The 21001-nt window shown below is 42.8% G+C and overlaps 1 protein-coding gene across 2 annotated transcripts in view; it reads left to right on the forward strand.

Annotated features, from left to right (window-relative positions):
- The first annotated feature begins 3605 nt into the window (after positions 1-3605).
- EIF3A (eukaryotic translation initiation factor 3 subunit A) overlaps positions 3606-21001 on the forward strand; it is a 541057-nt gene continuing 523661 nt past the window's right edge. For both annotated transcript variants that reach the window (XM_069239244.1, XM_069239245.1), the window contains exon 1: positions 3606-3780. In XM_069239244.1, coding sequence (XP_069095345.1) covers positions 3732-3780 — 49 coding nt within the window. In that variant the 5' untranslated portion in view covers positions 3606-3731. The remainder of the gene's footprint in view (positions 3781-21001) is intronic.

A 21001-nucleotide genomic window follows, 5' to 3' on the forward strand; every position in this document is an offset into this window, starting at 1 on the left:
GAGGTACATGGTCGTTAAGGGAGTCCAAATTGCACATCAACTATTTAGAGATGCTTGCGGGATCCTTTAAAATCAAGAGCCTGGCAAAAGACAGAGTGCAGTGTACCATCCTCCTCCGGATGGACAATGTTTCGGCTGTCCGTTACATAAACCATCTAGGAGGAACCAGATCAAAGCCGTTAGCAGACCTGGCAAAAAGCCTATGGGAATATCATCTGCGCAACGAGATATCTCTCACTGCTGAATATCTCCCGGGATCTCTCAATCAAACGGCGGATTGGCATACCCGCTTACTCAGGGATTACAGCGATTGGAAACTTCATTCCTCAGTTTTCCAGTCTATCCTCCACAAATGGGGCCCCTTCGGCATAGACCTCTTCGCCTCCCGCCTCAATGCCCAACTGCCTCTCTTTTTCAGTTGGCGTCCAGATCCTTCGGCATTAGCCTCCGATGCTTTTCTTCAGGATTGGTCACAGACGGTCAATTATGCCTTTCGTCCATTTATAATGATCACCAGAGTTCTGGCCCAAGTCAGGCGGCAGAAGGCGACTGCGGTCCTGGTGGTACCCTTTTGGCAGTCACAAATCTGGTTTCCCCCTCTCTTAGAATTGGCAATCGACTTTCCCATTCTTCTTCCTCTTTTCCCATCTGCTGGATTCCTTAGGGAATCCTCACCCCCTGGAACTCAACAAAACACTCATCCTTTCAGGCTGGAAGGTGTCAGGCCTTCCCCATCTACCATCCCAATTTCGGAAGAAGCTACTGACTTCATCAATAAAGCCTGGGATCCCGGCACCAGGATGGAGTATTCTCCTGCTTGGTCTCTTTGGTCAAGCTGGTGTATGGGAAGGGACCTCGATCCAATTTCAGCAGATATAAATTATGTAATTAACTTTCTGGCTGCACAGGCTAGTGCAGGCAATTCTTATAGGACGATTAATTTGTATAGGTCAGCTATTTCTATGCATAAGGCCTATATCAACGGAAAACCTGTGGGTGAACACCCACTACTTTGTTGTCTGTTAAAGGGAGTAAAATTCTCGATTCCTCCATTGCCTAAATATTCAAAGTTATGGGATGTCAATGTAGTATTGAATTTGTTTTTGTCTTGGCAAGATAATTCTGAATTGTCTTTAAAAATGCTTTCAGCAAAACTTACCATGTTACTTTGCCTAGTTTCCATTAAACGTTTATCGGACGTTAGGGCATTGGATTTTACTTCTCTGCAGTTTGCCCCCACGGGGTGTTGTTCTCCATTAACAAACGTACCAAGACTAATTTATGTACAGTTTTGTATCTGTATTTCCCGGATCAACCTAAATTGTGTGTGGGACAATGTCTCAAATGTTATGAAGAACGTACGGCTAATCTCAGAACGTCCTCTCTTCCCCAGCTACTAATTTCTTTCCGGAAACCCCATAATCCTGTGTCTTCGGCAACTCTAGCCAGATGGGTTCGTTGGGTGATGTCCTTAGCGGGTATAGATACCTCCATTTTTGGGGCTCATTCCGCTAGAGGGGCTATGGCTTCCAAAGCTTTCTGGGTTGGTTCTAGGTTAGAGGACATTCGGAGATCGGCCGACTGGTCCAATGATAATGTTTTCAGGACATTTTATTGTAAGCCAGTTCATACTGCTACTTCAGTAGTGATTAATATGCTTTAAAACAGCATAATGTGAGCCTCCGTTCTTGACATAAAATGTAGATTTTCCTAGTATATTATGACGGAAAGTCTTAATTTTATTAAAGACACAGAGGCGAGTATTATCCCACCTCAAGGAGACTTTTCTGATTTTGTCTTCTTTTTCCCTCCCTTACAGCAACCTCCACTCCAGCTCAATCTTCTACCTTATCGGAGGATGGTTCTGTCGGACACAAGCGTATCTGATGGACAATCGGCTCCTTACCACTGCAGTTTCTCTACTCCCTGCCGGGTGTCTTCTTCACTCCGTTTTTGTCTGGACCTAATTCAAGATATCTGTTCATTGACTTTAGCAGTTGCGATAATTTTAGCTATTTTTCCGTTATTTTCTCGTACTCACTAGCCTTCTTGCATCAAGAAAGGGGGCTGGTCGCAGTCAAGCTTAGTGATTACATACCTCCTATTGTTTTGATTGGTGCTTCAACGATTACGTTTTTCTCTCCCATTTGCTTTATGTGTTTCAAGCCTTTTGGGAGTTGTAGTTTCTTAACTGCTGCTATTGGAATTAAAGAAAGTTAGAGAAGCATAATACTCGCCTCTGTGTCTTTAATAAAATTAAGACTTTCTGTCATAATATACCAGGAAAATCTACATTGCTTTATACCCGGTATAGAATGAAAACCCATTGCAAGGTGCAGCTCATTTATTGGATCTGGGTACCTAGGGTTCTTGATGAACCTACAAGTCCTATATATCCCCGCAACCAGAAGAGTACAGCAAGCGTAATGGTATATTGCTTTCAAAAATCTGACATTGCAGGAAAAAGTTACAGAGTAAAATGTTTAGAAAAATTGATGTTTTTTTACCTCAATTTAAATATGTTTTTATTTCAGCTGTTATATTCTGCAGCAAACCTTGTAGGATCTACACAAATTACCCCTTGCTGAATTCTGAATTTTGTCTACTTTTCAGAAATGCTTAGCTTTCTGGGATCCAGCATTGGTTTCACACCCATTTCTGTCACTAACCGGAAGGAGGCTGAAAGCACAAAAAAATAGTAAAAATGGGGTATGTCCCAGTAAAATGCCAAAATTGTGTTGAAAAATTGGGTTGTCTGATTCAAGTCTCCCTGTTCCTGAAAGCTAGGAAGCTGGTGATTTTAGCACCCAAGCTCTTTGTTGTTGCCATTTTCAGGGAAAACCCCACAAGCCTTCTTCTGAAGCCCTTTTTTCCCATTTTTTTTTCTTAAACGAAATTGTCACTGTATTTTGGCTGATTTCTTGGTCTGCTTCAGGGGAACCCGCAAAGTCTGGGTACCTCCAGAATGTGGAAAAAACAGGACGCAAATTTGGCGTGGGTAGCTTATGTGGACAAAATGTTATGAGGGCCTAAGCACGAACTTCCCCAAATAGCCAGAAAAAAGCCCGGCAGCGAAGGGGTTAACAGTACGTGTAATTCGACGTAGTGGGAACTGGGACTCTTCTCTCCCTGTCCTTTAGCGTGAGTTTACGCTCAAGGAGTTGTGAAAACAATAGAAGGACTTCAGTTTCCTATTCCACACTGACCCGGGCATGCTTGAATATTTATAGCGCCCTTAACTGTCACACCCAAGCAGGGTAGATAATAATGGAATAGGTTAACCTTCTTTGTATATTAACATAAATTGTACGCTGCAAAAGTAGCACACATTTAAAGGATGGGATGTTAAAATGAGATCCCTATAACAACTTAGATAAAATGCAATAACATGAATTACATTTTCTACGATTCGCATTGTAGGTCATAAATTGATTGTACACACCTTACACTTTTTTGTAATCCCATGCCTAGTATGCGCTATAACTGCTTTGAAACGTACACTGTTGAAGCGGCCATCGTGTTTACTTTTGCGCCGTTCTTTGTGTTCACAGCCCGTTTCATGGCGGCATCTGTTTCCTACTTGTAATGCGTCTGCGCCGTGGCCCACTGGATGCGTCAGCACCTCTCGCCCGCCCTCTCTCTTTCTCCTCAGGCCGGGACATGCTGCTATTGCCGCCTCGCGCCCTCTGATTTCCGCCCGACCAGGAGAGCACCCCATAGTTGCAGTCACCATGCCTGTGTACTTCCAGCGACCCGAGAACGCCCTAAAGCGGGCGAACGGTGAGTGGGTGCTCCCTTCCTGCGGATAGAGGCCGTGTGAGTTCTGGGACAGTGGACCGGAGACCGACGCCATGTTAGGGGCACTGAAAGGAGTGCAAGGATATCTACAGACTTATGTGGCTGGGAACCGAAATCCAGCAGGCCTAAAAGTGGTCTAGTATTTTGCACGTGCGTCCCTAGGTGCAGATGCTACCAAGTACACATCGCAACACCACAGTGCAGTTAGAATGACTGTCAACTCGACTTTCAGACTAGATTCACAAGCTGAACAGCCACATCAGATCATGGCATCAGACGCACGATTCCACCTAGCCTGCTTTAACCATCTATGGTTTGCAGCGTTGGTCATACCGTAGTTTTGTTGGGTGCCAGATTAAGAGCATATCACCACGATTCTCGTCCAGAATGCCCAATGACAAAATGTAATCATTGTGAATTTGTATGTTTTTATTTTTTTAAACGATGGTGCAGACATCTAAATGTTATTGTATGTATATCGGCGAAATACAGTAGTGCTCACTTAGACATTCACAGCATTAGTTGTGAGGGTGTACGTCTGTAAAAGAGCTGTCAGATGTCTCTTTACTGTTGATTGCTTTTATGTTGAATTTTTTTTTTTTGTTTAACTGTAGACACATCTGGAAATTAAAAGTAAGGTTAACGTTAAATATTTGCTTATGAAATTAGATGGTGGAAGTCAGAAAAGTATTTCCATAGTAAAGCAACTGGGATGGGACGTTTGCAGGGGCCTTGTGTTAAACTATAGTAGATGCCGTTTTTCTTTTACTCTTGCCGCTGGTGAATTTGTTAACTAGTTTTAAATCTTTGGGCAGATTGATCCAGAGTTTTGCACATGACACTTGCGAAGATCAATCACCAAATTCGGGCCGGCACCATTTAAAGATGAATAATTTATAAAAGTAGGAGTGCAGAGTATGACTAGTGAAAATGAAAGATTTCTAACTTGAGTTATGTCGTATTTCTCGCTGTGATATGGTAACTGGCATAATGCGTTCTGGAGAGGTGGTCCTTGTAATCGAATTAAGGTTATATTGTGCAGGTTGCAATTTATGGTACATGACATGTTCTAGAGAAGTGAATGAAGCTTTTATTTTTACTACAAAACTGGAGAGAGAGGTCCCTCTCGTTTTAAATCAAAGTAGGAGCGAGTTCAGTAGAACCGGTACTTGAACAATAGAAAGTTGCAGCCACCGTGCCATTTTTAGTAAATATTGGCAATGTCAGAAGGTACATTTTCTAAACTGTATGCAAGTTTGCTTTGTAGGGCAGTTTTACCGTCAACCCACGTTACCATCGTTAGCAATAGTGGCATCAGTAGTTTTCACTGCCAACATCTGCATTTATGGTTTTGCTGCAACTTTGCTAGGTCACTGCTTTCAACATTTACCCATAATTTATCAGTACCCAAATACTCAGTTTGGTCTTCTGCTTTCCAGTTCAGTTAGTTCCCAGGAATGTCTTATCCACCCCTAATCTTTGCAAAAAGTGTGCAAACATGCCCCAAGCCTTGTTGTTCTGCTTGCAAGGCTAGATAGAGCCCTCAAGCAGTGGCATGCTCGGTAAAATGTATCACTTTTGTGGAACAGCAATTCAAATCTGTCACACAATCAAGTAGAGGAACTATATCCCAAAGGGTCTTCCTTCTCCATCTGCACCTTTCATGCACCAGCACTTTGTCTGTTTGTCTCAACCAAGGAAACCTAATGAAGAGTCGCTCTATTCTACTAAATTGCGACCTTTTCCATAGTCCCATTTGCTGTGCTTCTTATTAAGGACAATTAAGAGTGCATGCATTGACATTGTACATACCTGATTCTCTGAGGACATCTACTGAAGTGACCTTATTCTGCTGTAGTGCGTCCCTTTCTCCAGCTTCTCTTGCTGTGCATAGCTTTTTAAATAGCATTAAGATTAATTATTAAAGAGCTTAAGTACTAGCACTTTATCTTGTGTATATTTGAACCGGTCTGTACATTTATTGAAGTGACCCCATGTTGCCTCATGTTTATCAATAACTTTTTCTAAGGTGACTAACCTGTGAAGACGTGACTCTTTCAACAGTTTGCCCTGCAGTGCATTCACTTTTTAAGGCGTTCTAATGTTAAATATCAAAGAAGTTTTGCACCAGCATTTCTACCACGAGTATAATTGAATTATCGGGTTATTTACTTAGTGACTTTATTCTGGCAAAGTGTGATCCTTTCATCAGTTTTATTCGCTGTGCATTAGCTTTTAGTCGTAGTAGGAGTAACAGCAGCAAGGCCAATTATCGAAGAAATTACTCATTAGCATTTTATCTTGTGCACATTTGAATTAACTAGGACATTCATTGAAGTGACCTTAGTTTTAGCACGTCGTCTTTCTCTTTTTATCTGATTGTCTACTCCCTAATACTGTGTTTTTAAATAATGTAAAAGTTTTAATTAACTAAATCATGATTAATAAACTTCAATAAAGTGTGCAAAGTTGCTTCTTACCAATCTCCTCTAACAGACGAATGTGCTGGAGTGTAGTCCATGGTTGAGTGACTAGGTCAGAAAAGGAGAATCAAATCCAGTCTTCTTAGTTTGATGGTGTCTTAGCTGCTGGTGTGCCAAGAATCACCAGAAATGGAGAGCTTGTCTGCAAGATGAAGGGGAGGGTGCAGGGGTTATGGTCCTAATGGGTTTCTAAGTGATGCATCTTTTTATTTTTTTTTGTTAGATGGTGCGGGCTGGCAAAAGTAGGCAATGGAGTTCCATCATTATGGGGGCAATGTGATATTTCTGGGGCCAGGAATAAGATGTGGAGTGCCCTTACAGGTAGCCAGTCTAGGGTGAAGGAGAACATGGAGCAGGGCGTTACCAACATCCAGGTGCACACATAAGAGGACGCAAACGGAATTTCTGAATCCGCTTGCTGGAAGAAATAGTTTCTCTCTTTAGAAGAGAGAGCTGGTAACATTCAATCTTAGCGTTGTGTTTTTTTTCTTTTTCGTGTATTTTTTTTGGCAGTGTGTTCTGTGAGGATGAAGTTAGTGCCTAAGATGCCTTCAAGTCCTTTGACGTTTGGTGAACGTTGGAGTTAAAAGCGGTTGAGGTTGTAATTTGGTCATGTTTGCAGTGTTTTTTTTTGTTCTTGGCAACATAAATACTGCCTGTGTTGAGCTTCAGGTGGTCACTGGACATCCAAGCCCGTTTGATGTGCAGGCATTATTTGAGACATTGGAGGTCTTAATCGGAGCAGATGTTTATGTACAATTATTGTGTATCCTCTGAAACCAAATAAAAATGGTAATCAGCATAGGTGGGGAAAATCTACCTCTTCTAAATGCAGCAGTTTTGTCAGAGGGCCCATACTGGATCCTTGTGCAGCAGAGTGTCTTGGATGAGTAATGTTGGGGCATATGTTGGGTGGTATATTGTTTGACATCTTCTGGGACCACCACCATGTTAACACTACCACAACCATCAAAGACCACTGTGATGGCACAGTTTCTTGCTGTGTACTTGACAGAAGCCTGTAGTAGATTTTTTACATTTAATAACTTATTGAAGTTTAAGGAGTGTTACAACAATTAGGCTGGGGAAAATATGCTTTGATATTGGCTTGTGGCTGGTTACATTCAGGAAGTCGGGGTCCTTTTTCTTTTTTTTCTTTTTTTCCCTCCCCAAAGCAGATTATTCCATTCTGCATGGCTAACAGACTGGCCTCCCAGCGCTGGTAACAACCTCAGCCCTAGTCCGGAAATATTCTTGCAGATGATACCAAGTTAAAATAAGTATGTTTTCATCCTGAAATTGCCTTCTAAAGCAGATCCTTTGCTTCTGATTTCAAAGGTCTTGTAGGCTTATATGTGGTCAGCAGGTATTGCGTAAGTGGGGAGCCTTTTTAGTTCAAGCCTAGGCAGCGTGTATCTGCTGTCTCTTTGAGACATGCTGTAATCAGTTTTTGGGCTTGCAGCCCTCCTCTTTGTTATTTATTGGTTACTTGTTTTGTCGTCAAACTGTGTTGGGTTGCTAGTGGCTAATCTACCTTGTTTGACTAACTACTGGATGCTTCCATTTGTTGTGTTTAAGTGTAATTTTCAGGATTTTTTTTTTTTCTGGTTCATTGTAATGTGCGTGCGCCACTTGTTCACAGCCTGTTTCTTATAAAGTGTTTTGAGCATTGAACATGACGCAGCTCTGTCTGCTCTAAAATGTTTCTGGGATTGAACATAATGTCTGTCTTATTTGAATACAAAAAGTACAGTTATCATCTGTTCTGCCGGCCCCACAATGGCTAGGTTGGGGTTAAGCACCAGGCAGGCAGGGTGTGCGGTGTAACCCACCCCCCACCTACCTCTCCTCATTGTTTTCTAAATTCCTCGAGTAGGCCGTTCTTTGTTTTCCTGATAGTATTTGCCAATACAGCTGTTCTGGTTTACATTTCCCTTTATGGGGTAGAACAGTTGGTATTCCCTGCTAACACTACATCCAGCTGCCCGACCTCCGCTTGTTGTTGCAATATTTATAATGGCAGCAGTGCAAGCCAAGGAGCAGTAGCAGGAGTAGCGGTGGCATTGGCTCTTGCAGGCACTCCTTTTGTAATTTTTTGGAACTTCCCCCTCCCCTGGAACCTCCAGTCATGAGGGATCCCCCAGCCAGTACAAGCACCACACAAGGCAGCGCATGCAAAGTTGGCCTTCATGCCCCTTTTCCAGGGAAGTAGGGCTGAGGTAGCAGCTACTGTGTGGCGCAGCTCCCCCCGGCTAGCTGAGTGGGCTCTGAATTGCTTTATAGCTGTCAATTCACCACAGGTGGCTCTGTTCGATTCATACCAGCTAGGTGGGGGTACTTATACATTATCATAATAATAATGTTGGAGTGTCTTTTTACAAAGAAGTGGCTAAACTGGTATCTAGCTGATCGTAATGGCTTGTATGTTTTCCAACTGTGTGTATCTTATTACATGTATGATAAGAATGGTTCTAACGCCAAGTAGTATCTGATAAAATATTAACATTGTTTCACTGTGTGGCTTACAGCTTGGATTAAAAATTAACATGACTTTAAAGTTAACTTGTAATGCGTACACAGCTTGTTTGCAGATAGGCGTATAAACTTAACACAATACAAGCATTTGCAATAAGTCTCACATTTCTTGAGTGGAGCTATTGGCATTGTAAGTGCATAACTGGACTTTTTTTGCCACACTAATTGGTGAACCCTGCCATATATTTTGTTCCTTTCTGCCACATAATTCCACTGGCACTGCATATAACTAACGGGCTATTACGCCTACTGTAAACTTTTTTTTTTTTTTGTAAAACACAAACTGCTCCCTGGAGAGAGAACGCAGTTTTATCTAGTGGAAGCTTGAACTTATTATACCTGTACCACAGTGAGTTGATGATGTTTCTGGAGAGAGAGCGTACTTTTGTCTGGTGGAAGCTTGACCTCTTAATAAGGTAGCGCAGAGGGTTAATATGTCTGCTGTAAAGAATGTGTACTAGTCAGGTCACAGAATGCATATAATGTAAAAATGTTAAAATAACTTGTGGATAATGTTTCTGGAGAGAGAACGTTTTAACAAAGCCTTATTTAGTGGAAGCTTGTACTCCTAAGGTTGCATAGAGGGTTAATGTTTTTTCTGGAGAATGTACTTTAGTGTAGTGGAAGCTTGGACTTATTATAAGGTAGCACAGAGGGTTAATGTGACTGTTGCAAAGAATGTGTACTTGCCTGTACAGGCCGTACACACAACGTACACACAAATAAAAATACAACCTAGAGCAAGCAGCAACGGGTGGAAGGTGGGAGGGGGTATCGCAGCACAAGGAAGTTATTTGTTTTGTGAGCCACGCTGCATGCCAACAGTGAACCCAAAGCTGAAAACTAACCGAAGACACAAGTATCTGCAGGGAGTCGGACATGTGCCGAAAAAGAGACTGGTAACATTAACAAACTTCATGAGATAAGAAACTGTTAATTACAACATAAACGCAGTGGCACACGCGGCATTTGAAATAAACAGACCTGAAATAATTTGCAAACAATCACAAATTTGTGAATGGGCTCTGAAACTTGAACATGCTTTCCCCATTTTCAAAGTCAGAATCTCTATACCATAGCCTGGCAACAAAGTTCACATAAGCAAAATAGAAGCAGCCGCTGGGAGCAGCGATGTGCGCCAAACAAGCATGAAACAGTAAAAAAATAAAACAAGAATGAGCCAATTCAAAGTGCCATGGCCGCCATGAGCATGAGCGCGAAGGAGAGACACAAAAGAAAAAATAGTTTGCTCACAGTCAAACACACCAGCAATCGTGCAACTATCCTAGGGGAAGGTCACAGGACTGCCCTCTGCTGTGGCTTCTAGTCAACGTAAGGCAATCCTGTTTCTTCCTCTGCAGCTGTTGGCTCTGTGGGCATGTATGGATCAGCTTCTTAGTAGCAGAGCGGGTTGACCCTCCCCCCCCCCCCCCCGACAGTGCCCTTCATTTAACTGTGTCCCAAGGGCAGGGGGTAGCAGGGCTTTGTTGTGTGGATACCATCCACTCAACCACGTTCACAGATGTGCACTACTGAATGTAGCTCAACACTAGAATACAAATGAGTGGGCACAACAGCCACTGTGATCCTTGCAGTTAGCAAGGCCATCAATCAGTACTACCAGTAGATACCACTTGGGGTTGCAGTTTAAAGGCGCATACCACTCCCAGCCCATCCACGATGTGTACTGATGTCAAAAGTGAACCACACATCCAATGATTATGATGTGCTGCCATAATCTCCCTGGCAAACTATGCAACCTCTGGTAGGCTGGTGGGGCTGAGAAAGTAAATGGCATTGGCTTTGTAGAAATGATGAAAATGCAAAAAGTAGGCCCCTTAACAGAGAATAGGGCAATCCCTCCAGGGGAAATGACAATATAAATAAACCATGAGTCCACCCTACTGTAATATTTATACCACTGCAAAATGTATACATGATACACATAGAGCCCATAAATAGACTTGACTACTGCTCATTAGTATTATATATAAATTTAAATTGAAATAATCATAAAAATCGATATTCCTCTTAAAATTACAATATATAAACCATAAAAAATGAAACAAATTAAAGAAAAGTACAGTGAGAAGTACCCCCCCACCTCAGTCACTCACATCCATAGTTAGACTCGGCTACCACTCACGCCCATTCAGCCAATCTTACACTGAATTAAGCATACCTTCCATCCGCTTAAAAGCCACCCCCTTCTATAACAGTGTATTGAATTCTTTTCATAACGACATTAACTGTCAATCAAAAACTCATTCTGCTTGATACAGATCCTATAATGACAAAAAATAGTGGCACTGACGTGCGTTTCGGTGTCTCTGACCTGAAACCCTCCCTTATCAGGGAGCATCTGGATGAAACACAGCACACTGCATAAACGAGGTGGGTGTTATTCCAGTACTAAAAAAATTTTGAAGCCGAAAATGTCAGTCTCTCTCTCTGAAATCAATAAAAAAAAAAAAAAGAAACCTGGCTCAAATAAAACCAAGAACAGTTTGGTATATATATTGTCTTGGGAACCAAGAGGTCCATGGAGCCTTTGATCCACTTTTCAAAGCTGTGTTATCTCTTTTCCATTCTCCCTTCTAATCTAGGGATGGAGCCTGCAAGAGATTTTTTCCAGTGTGTGCCGTCGAGTTTAGCCCAACACCTCTTTATCATATAGGGAGTAGGATTTTTAATTACGTGTTGACATAGATGTATAGATAATAGGACTAGAGGGTGCTCAGTCCACTATTTGGATGGGGCGGTCTGCTACAAGTTAAGGAAGCACTTTTCTGAATTCAGTGGCCAGACCTGGGGATCGATGGATCAAAGCCTGGAAAAAGTGAATAAAGCTGAAGGCTCCTATACAAAGAGAAGGAATTCGCTTCCTGGGATCTTAATAGGGGTAACTTGACCTTTTTATAGTATCTTTATAAACTGTGGCTACTCTGCCTACTTTCCTATGTTCGCTGTTGCTTCTAGCGAACATTATTTCCTTGCGGGAGAGCCATGTGTATCTCTGGCATAGTCATTTCACATCCAGGTCTCTGTGTGATAAAGGCAGCTTCTGGGTGCATACTTTTGAGTAACCTAGAAAGAACTGCATAGTGTTTTTGGAAGCGACCTACAATTCGGTAGTAGCATTCGACATTCAGTGTTCTCAATCTTAGGTGGAGGATGCATTATACTGATAAGGGCTGCATTGGTATTCCCTATGTTGAGTTTGGATTCAGAACAAATCAATTGTGAGCTCTCAGGGGATTATGTGTGCTTAACACATTTATTTCCTTGGTGATTGTTTGAGGAGTTGGGCTTGCATGTAGGTAAGTTAGGCAAAGGTCAAATGAGCAGGTGTTACTGGCCCGGCCTTGTCTGGAAGCAGGCAGGCTTGCCTCTGGCATACCAGCGTTGCGTACGTGCCTCTGTCTTCATTAAGTGCCAGACTGGGCGGCAAGCTTGTAGACAACTAGAGCACCTACCCAGAATAGCGGCTCAAAATGGGACAAGCTCTGAACATGGCCTGTCCTGAAAGGGGGATTGTCTTTCTAAGGACCCTTGAATAAATGTTATCTTCTTTAATGTGGAGCAGTGCAAAGTGCTTTGTGGTGCAAATTAAGAGTTTAAAAATAGTTATTAAAAATGCTTTTGGGCGGATTGGGTTTGCGGCACAATCTCAACCAAATAAAAACAGCCCTGTAGTCCCCATCTGGTGCTAAATATCAGCAAGAGTGTGTAATAAACAAAGCAAGCAGCAAAGTGTCCTGCCTGAGCAGAGTTAGGCATCATCTGTAAGATTAAAAAAAGCTTTCTTCAGTTGTACTTTGAGTCTGCCTGTATGTGCAATGGATCCTCACAAGGATTAATTTATTTGAATTTGTGCTTTAATGTTTTTGATCTCTTGAGTGAGGAAATCTGCAACGGTTTCACAAAAACTTGTATTTTATGGATGTTGCGTTTTGCCGCTCGTTCTTGGTATTCTAGAATTCTCCATGCTTCCTTTGAGGAGTTCCTGAGTCTACCTGAAAAGTATGGATTATTATTGTAAAGGTCTATGAGGACCAGTATGTGCCTGAAATGGATTACAAGAGGCAGATTCACTGACCTGTGTTACCTTCACTTTTTCTTTTCATGATCAACACACTGTTAGTCTTACCCTTAGAGCAAGAATTGGCTTACAGTAATATGCCTAACCAAAAGAAGTAATGTATTCCCACCCAAAAGAATACACAAGGCAACATGGGTATCACCGGGCCATTCAACTGAAAATCAGATTGACCATATCTGCATTGCCAAGAAGTTACAGATATTCCTGCAGACTGTGAGAGTGATGAGAGAAGTGGACTTGGTGCCAGACTATCACCTTGTCATGGCCAGGTTAAAGATAAAGTTCAAGAAAGCATGGATGAAACGGACAAACCAACGCCAGCAGAGTAACATCACCACCATCAAAGATGCACAGAAACTGAGGGAATACTCGGTCACTCTCAGTAACAAGTTTAAAATCCTGCTAAAGGTGGAGACCCAGTAGAAAGTTAGTGTGATAAGATTAAAGAAACCGTGACATAAACCTGCCAGGAGGTACTGGGCCATAAGAAAGACCTGCATTAAGAATAGATCCCCACCATTACTCTGTGCAGAATCCAAGCAAGAAAAGAAAGCTTGGTCATCACCAGCCTAACGAGCAGAAAAAGAAAAATCTCCAGGCGAGTACACCAAAAACACTTGGGAAGAAAAGATTGTGCCAACAAGTGAATATTCGTTCATAGTCTTGCCATAGAAGCCCAGGAAGCATCAAGCCATGAAAACTTGAAAAAAACCTACGACAGAACAAGAAAACTCTCCAGCAGATACAATAAGCCAAAAAGATCTGTTATGGGCAAAGCTAGGAAGACAATCATAGGTAGCAAAGGCCAACAAAGAAGATGGGTGGAGCATTTTGAAGAACTGCTGTAGGAAGTTGGTTCTGTATATACGATTTCAAAGTAAGAAATAGTGTGCTCAGAGTTCAAGGGCTCCCCTTAGAGGTAAGATAGTGGCAAAAGAAGATAATTCTAATGCTCTATTTTGTGGTAGTGTGTTCGAGCAGTAGGCTCATCAGAGGGTAGTGTTAACCATTTGTTGTACACACACAGGCAATAAATGAGGAACACACACTCAGACTTACTCCAGGCCAATAGGTTTGTATTTTGAAAAATATATTTTATTAGTTTATTTTAAGAACCGCACGTTCAAGATTTACATTAAACACTTTAAATGTAAGGTACTTCACTTAGATACTTTAGTAACTTTGAATACAAGCAATATCATATACAGTCTTAGTAAAAATGGCAATAAGCTATTTCAGAGTGGCCACAGTGCAAAAATCAACAGTTCCTGGGTGTGGTAACAAAAGGTTAGATTAGGAGGTAATTAAAACACTTACAAGTCTCAGTTCTGGGGCATAGGCAGCCCACCGTTAGGGGTTCAAGGCAACCTCAAAGTTACCACACCAGCAGCTCAGGGCCGGTCAGGTGCAGAGGTCAAAGAGGTGCCCAAAACACATAGGTGCCTATGGAGAACAGGGGGTGCTCCGGTTCCAGTCTGCCAGCAGGTAAGTACCTGCGTCCTCGGGGGGCAGACCAGGAGGGTTTTGTAGAGCACTGGGGGGACAATCATAGGCACACAAAACACACCCACAGGGGCGGCTGGGTGCAGTGTGCAAAGCAGGCGTCTGGTTTTAGATAGGAAACAATGGAGGGACCCGGGGGTCACTCTAGCGGTGCAGGCAGGCACAGGGGGGGCTTCTCTGGACAGCCACCACCTGGGCTAGGCAGAGGGTTGCCTGTGGGTCACTCCTGCGTCAAAGTTCGCTTCGTTCAGGTCCTGGGGGCTGCGGTGCAGTGTTGGTTCCAGACATCGGGTCCCATGTTACAGGCAGTCGCGTTCAGGTGGAGGCTTTGGATTCTCCCTGCAGGCGTCGCTGTGGGGGCTTGGGGGGGTCGTCTCTGGTAACTCACGGGCTCGCAGCCGCCGGGGAGTCCTCCCTGAGGTGTTGGTTCTCTTAATCTCGAGCCGGGGCGCCTGGTGCAGAGTGTGAAGTCTCACACTTACGGCGGGAAACGTACAATCTTTGAAAGTTGCTTCTTTGTTGCAAAGAAGTAGCTGGTTTTGAACAGGGCCGCTGTTCACGGGAGTTTATTGGTCCTTTAGTCCAGGGCAGTCCTCTGAGGCTATAGAGGTTGCTGGTCCCTGTTGGATGCGTCACTCGTTGCAGGTTTTCGAAGTTGGAGACAGGCCGGTAGGGCTGGGGCCAAAGCAGTTGTCTTCCTCCATCTCTGCAGGCTTGTAGGTCAGCAGTCCTTGTTTCTTCAGGTTGCAGGAATCTGATTTCCTGGGATCTGGGGAGCCCCTAAATACAGAATTTAGGGGTGTGTTTAGGTCTGGGAGGGCAGTAGCCAATGGCTCCTGTCCTTGAGGGTGTCTACACCCTCTTTGTGCATCCTCCCTGTGGGGAGGGGGGCACATCCTAATCCTATTGAGGGAAATCCTCCAAACTCAAGATGGAGGATTTTTAAAGGTAGGGGTCACCTCAGCTCAGGACACTTTAGGGGCTGTCCTGACTGGTGGGTGACTCCTTGTTTTTCTCATTATCTCCTCCAGCCTTGCTGCCAAAAGTGGGGGCAGTGGCTGGAGGGGCGGGCCCCTCCACTAGCTGGGATGCCCTGGGGCGCTGTAACAAAAGGGGTGAGCCTTTGAGGCTCACCGCCAGGTGTTACAGTTCCTGCAGGGGGAGGTGAGAAGCACCTCCACCCAGTACAGGCTTTGTTCCTGGCCACAGTGACAAAGGCACTCTCCCCATGTGGCCAGCAACCTGTCTGGTGTGTGGCAGGCTGGCAGAAACTGGTCAGCCTACACTAGAAGTCTGATTGGTATTCAGGGGGCATCTCCAAGATGCCCTCTGGGTGTATGTTACAATAAATTGCACACTGGCATTAGTGTGCATTTATTGTGCTGAGAAGTTTAATACCAAACTTCCCAGTTTTCAGTGTAGCCATTATGGAACTGTGGAGTTCGTGTTTGACAAACTCCCAGACCATATACCTTTATGACTACCCTGCACTTACAATGTCTAAGGTTTTGCCTAGACACTGTAGGGGCATAGTGCTCATGCACATATGCCCTCACCTGTGGTATAGTGCACCCTGCCTTAGGGCTGTAAGGCCTGCTAGAGGGGTGATTTACTTATGCCACAGGCAGTGTGAGGTTGGCATGGCACTCTGAGGGTAGTGCCATGTCGACTTAGTAATTTTCTCCCCACCAGCACACACAAGCTGTGAGGCAGCGTGCATGTGCTGAGTGAGGGGTCCCCAGAGTGGCATAAGACATGCTACAGCCCTTGGAGACCTTACCTGGCATCAGGGCCCTTGGTACCAGTTACAAGGGACTTACCTGAGTGCCAGGGTTGTGCCAATTGTGGAGACAAAGGTACAGTTTAGGGAAAGAACACTGGTGCAGGGGCCTGGTTAGCAGGGTCCCAGCACATTTTCAAATCATGCCTTAGCATCAGCAAAGGCAAAAGGTTAGGGGGAAACCATGCCAAGGAGGCATTTCCTTACAACTGCTCATGCAGCCTGTGCTGCATTCTCCACCAGATATACAGTCAGCTGACAAGGAGTTGGCAAATGACTGCAGCAGACCAACCAAGGAAGAATTACAGTAAGCCATAAAATATCTGAGAAATGGGAAGGCAGCAGGATCTGACAGTGCAGAGACAGTGAAGCCAGACACTGAAATATCAGAAGATGTGCCCATGTTTGGAAGGCTTTTGGAAGAGGAAAAGGTGCCATCTGCCTGGAAGGGGATCATCAAGATCCCCAAAAAAATCTGACCTGAGTGACTGCACAAACTGCAGAGGGAAAACTCTCTTTTAGAAATGACACCACCGCTATGGTGTGCCAGATGAACTCCTAAGAAGCATCTTACGAGGGAATGGCCTCAAGATAGTCCACTGAGGACAGCTCACGGAATGCTCCCCAAGTTACGACTGGAGTCCGTTAAGTTTGTTTGCTCTTTCCTTTTTCTCTTCTTACTGGCAATAGACTGGATCATGAAGACATCCACAGCAAGGGTGAAAAAATGGGATCCAGTGGACACCTTGGATGCAGCTCTTTGAACAACGGATCACACTTCTGGCAAAGTTTTAAAAAAAAACCCAAAAAAAAAAAACCTTTATCTCTTATGTTGTCTCGTAATGGTTTTCACCTCTGATGCCAAAGAAGGATCTATCACTAGCTCTGGCTATTAGTATGAGGTACAAATCTGTACTCTACATTGGACTGCACCAATGAATTATTCTAGGGATCTTAACCCCAAGTGTCAAATCCCTCTGAAAATGAAGATGAGGTACGTAAAGGTTTTACACACGGGCACTAGCCTCATCAGTTAGGGACATTTCTCACTGGCTCATGTCAGGCATTTGTGTAAATGCAAATTGGCCTCTTACTCTCCAGTTGTCAAGCTGCTGCACATCATAAACATTAGTAATGTAAAGATTTTCGAATAATGGTTTTATTAAGACCTGTGTATCCTCACCAGTTTGATGGGGTAGGGTTAGTTTCTTTCTGAAATGCTACATTGCCGGATAGTTTAGTGCTTGCCCGCTGTCAACTGGAACCTCCTTTGATTTACTCAAACAAGTCTTAAAACAAGTCTGTCTTAGGATGTTAATAGTTTCTTGCATTACAAAAATATACTTTATGGCCTAGAGACATACAATTGTGTGTTAACCAACTAAATATTAACAATGTAGCAAATACTGTAACTTATTTGTTGGGCAGTTGGTTCTCTATTATTAATTTTTTTACTTTGGGATAGCAACTTAATTAGAGAATCTTCATTTTCCTTTGTGTGGGGTAATGAGTGCTTATTGAGAGAGTGAGTGCGATGACATATATAGCCCCCAGGTTAGCCAGTTACATGGTTCATCAGTTTTTTAAAGAATATCAATGGTTTGATTTCCTCTTATTTTATTTTCATGTGCGTTAATTAAATTAGTCAGTTTGTCCTGTTGCAGGACAGGGGCGTGTAATCTTCTCTCCCTTCTGATATAGTTATATTATTCTTACGTTAGCATGTGTAAAAAGGAAGGCTGACCTTCTTTCTTGGGAAGCCAGCCAAATTTTCCCCTTTCCAAGATCTATGTACATTCTGTGCACCATCATGCCTACCTCATCCTTAAAAGGTATATACACCTGTGCAGAACAAGGCTTTTTTTCTGCATGCATGGTGAGCTGACTTGTTACAAATTACATCAGCCCCATGTCTAAATGCCAGTAACATCAGATCATGACTTAATGTGTTAGGTGGATCAAAAAAACTCAGTGAATATATTTGTGCTTATATCAAGGTTGAGCAGTCCTTGTCTCTTTGCTTGGGTTTTTGCCCTTAATAGAATCTAAACTTTCCTTGTTTCCGGCTGGAAATTTAGTTTTGTTCTTTTTTTGGAACAGATGTGAGAATTATACTGTGTTTAAAGATCACTTAAACCCTGTCTTCAGCTTCTTGTAGAATTCAAGAAGTGAGGAGGAGGCGGCACTAATGTAGAGTGGTAAGTTGTTCCACACTTTGGGAGAAATTTAATAAGAAGGCTCAACCTCTGGTTCTCTTCTTCTGTGTGCGTGGGATGCGTTCAAGTAGGAGGCTGGCTCAGTGGAGGTGGATGGATGGTTGCTGGAAGAAGGTGTAGCTGTTCAGGTAGGCCAGGCCTGTGTTCTATATTTCATTGAACATGTGGGTCAGGGGCTTGAACTGTATACCCTTGTGTATTGGGGAGCTGTTTGAGTTTCCTAAATTGATGTGATGTGGTTCCTGCGTGAGAGGTTGAAGATGAACCTGGCCGATGCATTCTGGGTGGTTTGCATTCACCCTGTGAGGTGTTCGGTGATTGGAGTAGAGAGTTTCTGTTGGTCTGCCTGCAGGTGATGAGGGTGTGGATGACTGTTCTGGTTTTGCTTGGGAGCCATTTGAAAATCTTCCTCAGCATCTTGGGGGGGAGGGGGGGGAGGAAGCAGAGAGAGGTGATGGTGTTGAAATGAGGGGACATGTTTAGCTTGTTATGGTGGTCTCTAAATTTCAGGCGTGTGATCTAGGGCTGGGTGGCGGGTGGCGGGGGGTTGGGGGGGAGAGGGTCCCAGGTCATCTGGTCACCATGTTGAGTCCCACTGGGTGGAGGTATTTCCCAAGATCACTATCTCTGTTTTCATTGAAGCTGGTTCAAAGTGTGCTTTATTTTATTTATATTGGTACTTTAACTTTACATATTGGTTATTAATGTCTGCAGTCCTTATTTGTGTTGATTATAAACTGTTTATTTCACATTACATTGGAGCTGCCCTCCAATTTTAGTGCTTGGTTAGGTTGTCATTTAGTCTAGAATTCTTCACAAATAATAATTAAATGTGTGGCACATTTGAAAGGCTTGCTTTTTTAAAATCATCACTTTCCATATCAATGAATAGTACTTAACTTTAAAAATTATATTGCAAGCATAAGGTGGCTATCTTGTTTCATTTTTGTTTTGTTTTGGCATATGCCACACAGGTGTGGAATTTCATAAAATATCTGTTTGTCCATTGGGTGCAATGTTTCATAAGTCTACCTGTCCTTTATAAAAAAATATATATATATACACACACACACACACACACTTGTCTCTTTGGTGCCATCCAGAGATGTGTACACAGCAGCTTTCTCATTGAATCAGTGCTTTAACAATAGCCTATCAGATTGTGCCAGGGTTTGTAATCTAGCAATGCCCTGATTTTTTTTTATTTTTATTTTCCAACTTTCTGCAAATCTACATATTGGAGCTGGAAGTGGCCATAAGTAGTAGATTCAGGGTTGAAATATCCATTGGAATCTGTGAATACCTACAACTTGATAGTTTTAAGGTTTTTTACCAACTCTTCGTTAATCTCCTGCCACACTGGGAACTATACTCCTGAGCAGCGCAGAAGTAAAATCTTTTCCAGATTGGTTGTAGGGGAAGTAAATTTGCAAACTCCAAATAACAAAGCTACACATACATATTTGTTCATACAAAATTGCAGTTCAGAAGGGAGAATGGTTTCCAGTCCTGTAAATATATGCAAGTTATTTAAAGTCGTAGCGGCACAACAGAGAACAAAGTGCAGCATGGGTGCACTTTATGACTCTCTTTAATTGGGTCCCTATTATATGTCTGATGTGAGCCATGGCCTTTTGTTTTTATCATATATATATATATATATATATATATATATATATATATATATATATATATATATATCCACCAAATGACACAGTCATACACGGCACACACAGGAATCCTTGTGTTTTTATGTTTATTCTTACAACAGAAATGAGTAACCCAAACACCACCAACTCGTTTCAACCACCAAGGTCGTGTCTTGGGGATGCTGTTAGAGTATAATTGGCCAAGACCTAGGGTGTTATTCCTTTCCCATGTTCAGTAGTCCTCATCAGTCATCCTGCGGGGGGAGAGTCAGGGTTCCCCAGCACTGGGGTCAGGGAGGACTTTTATGTGGTAACCCATTGTGTCAGACCACTTTGTTCCAATGTCGCTTCTTTTGCCCAGACTACAGGCAGTTTTACACATTTTAAAATAACTATTTTTAACAATATAGTCTGTAATGCAATCCCCACGATTCTTGGGTATTTCCTCACATGCTGCTTCATTTTAAGGAATTAAAGTACAGGAATGCCTCTCATGCTGTTTCATGGTATGGAGTAAAAATACATGATTATTTTGTTAGTTGTATTTCTTTTTTAACTACACATTCTTAGCCTTCAAAATGTATGAAAACGGAAAGTTGTCACCATTTATTGGTGCCGATTGAGTCTCCGTAGACGTGCATGATAGAAGCAGGACTTGTCCTCATTTCTTGCTGTAGCCTGGTATTTCATCATTGTCAATGAGGTTATGTTCTCTGATGCCATACTTTCTAGGTGGAGATCAGGAATATGTGTTCTTTCTAGCTCCAAGTGCTACATTACGTCCTCATTTACTGTTGATAGGGTATCCATATTCTGTTTTCTACTCTGAAGTTCAGTTGGGGTATCGCCTCGTTTTCAGCATGCCAGTATCTTTGCTGGGAGTGAATTCCATAGTTTGGATTTTGGTTGTAGAATGGTGTACCAATGGCATTCTT

This window comes from Pleurodeles waltl, chromosome 6 (assembly GCF_031143425.1).
Source record: "Pleurodeles waltl isolate 20211129_DDA chromosome 6, aPleWal1.hap1.20221129, whole genome shotgun sequence".
In the NCBI taxonomy this organism is placed as follows: domain Eukaryota; kingdom Metazoa; phylum Chordata; class Amphibia; order Caudata; family Salamandridae; genus Pleurodeles; species Pleurodeles waltl.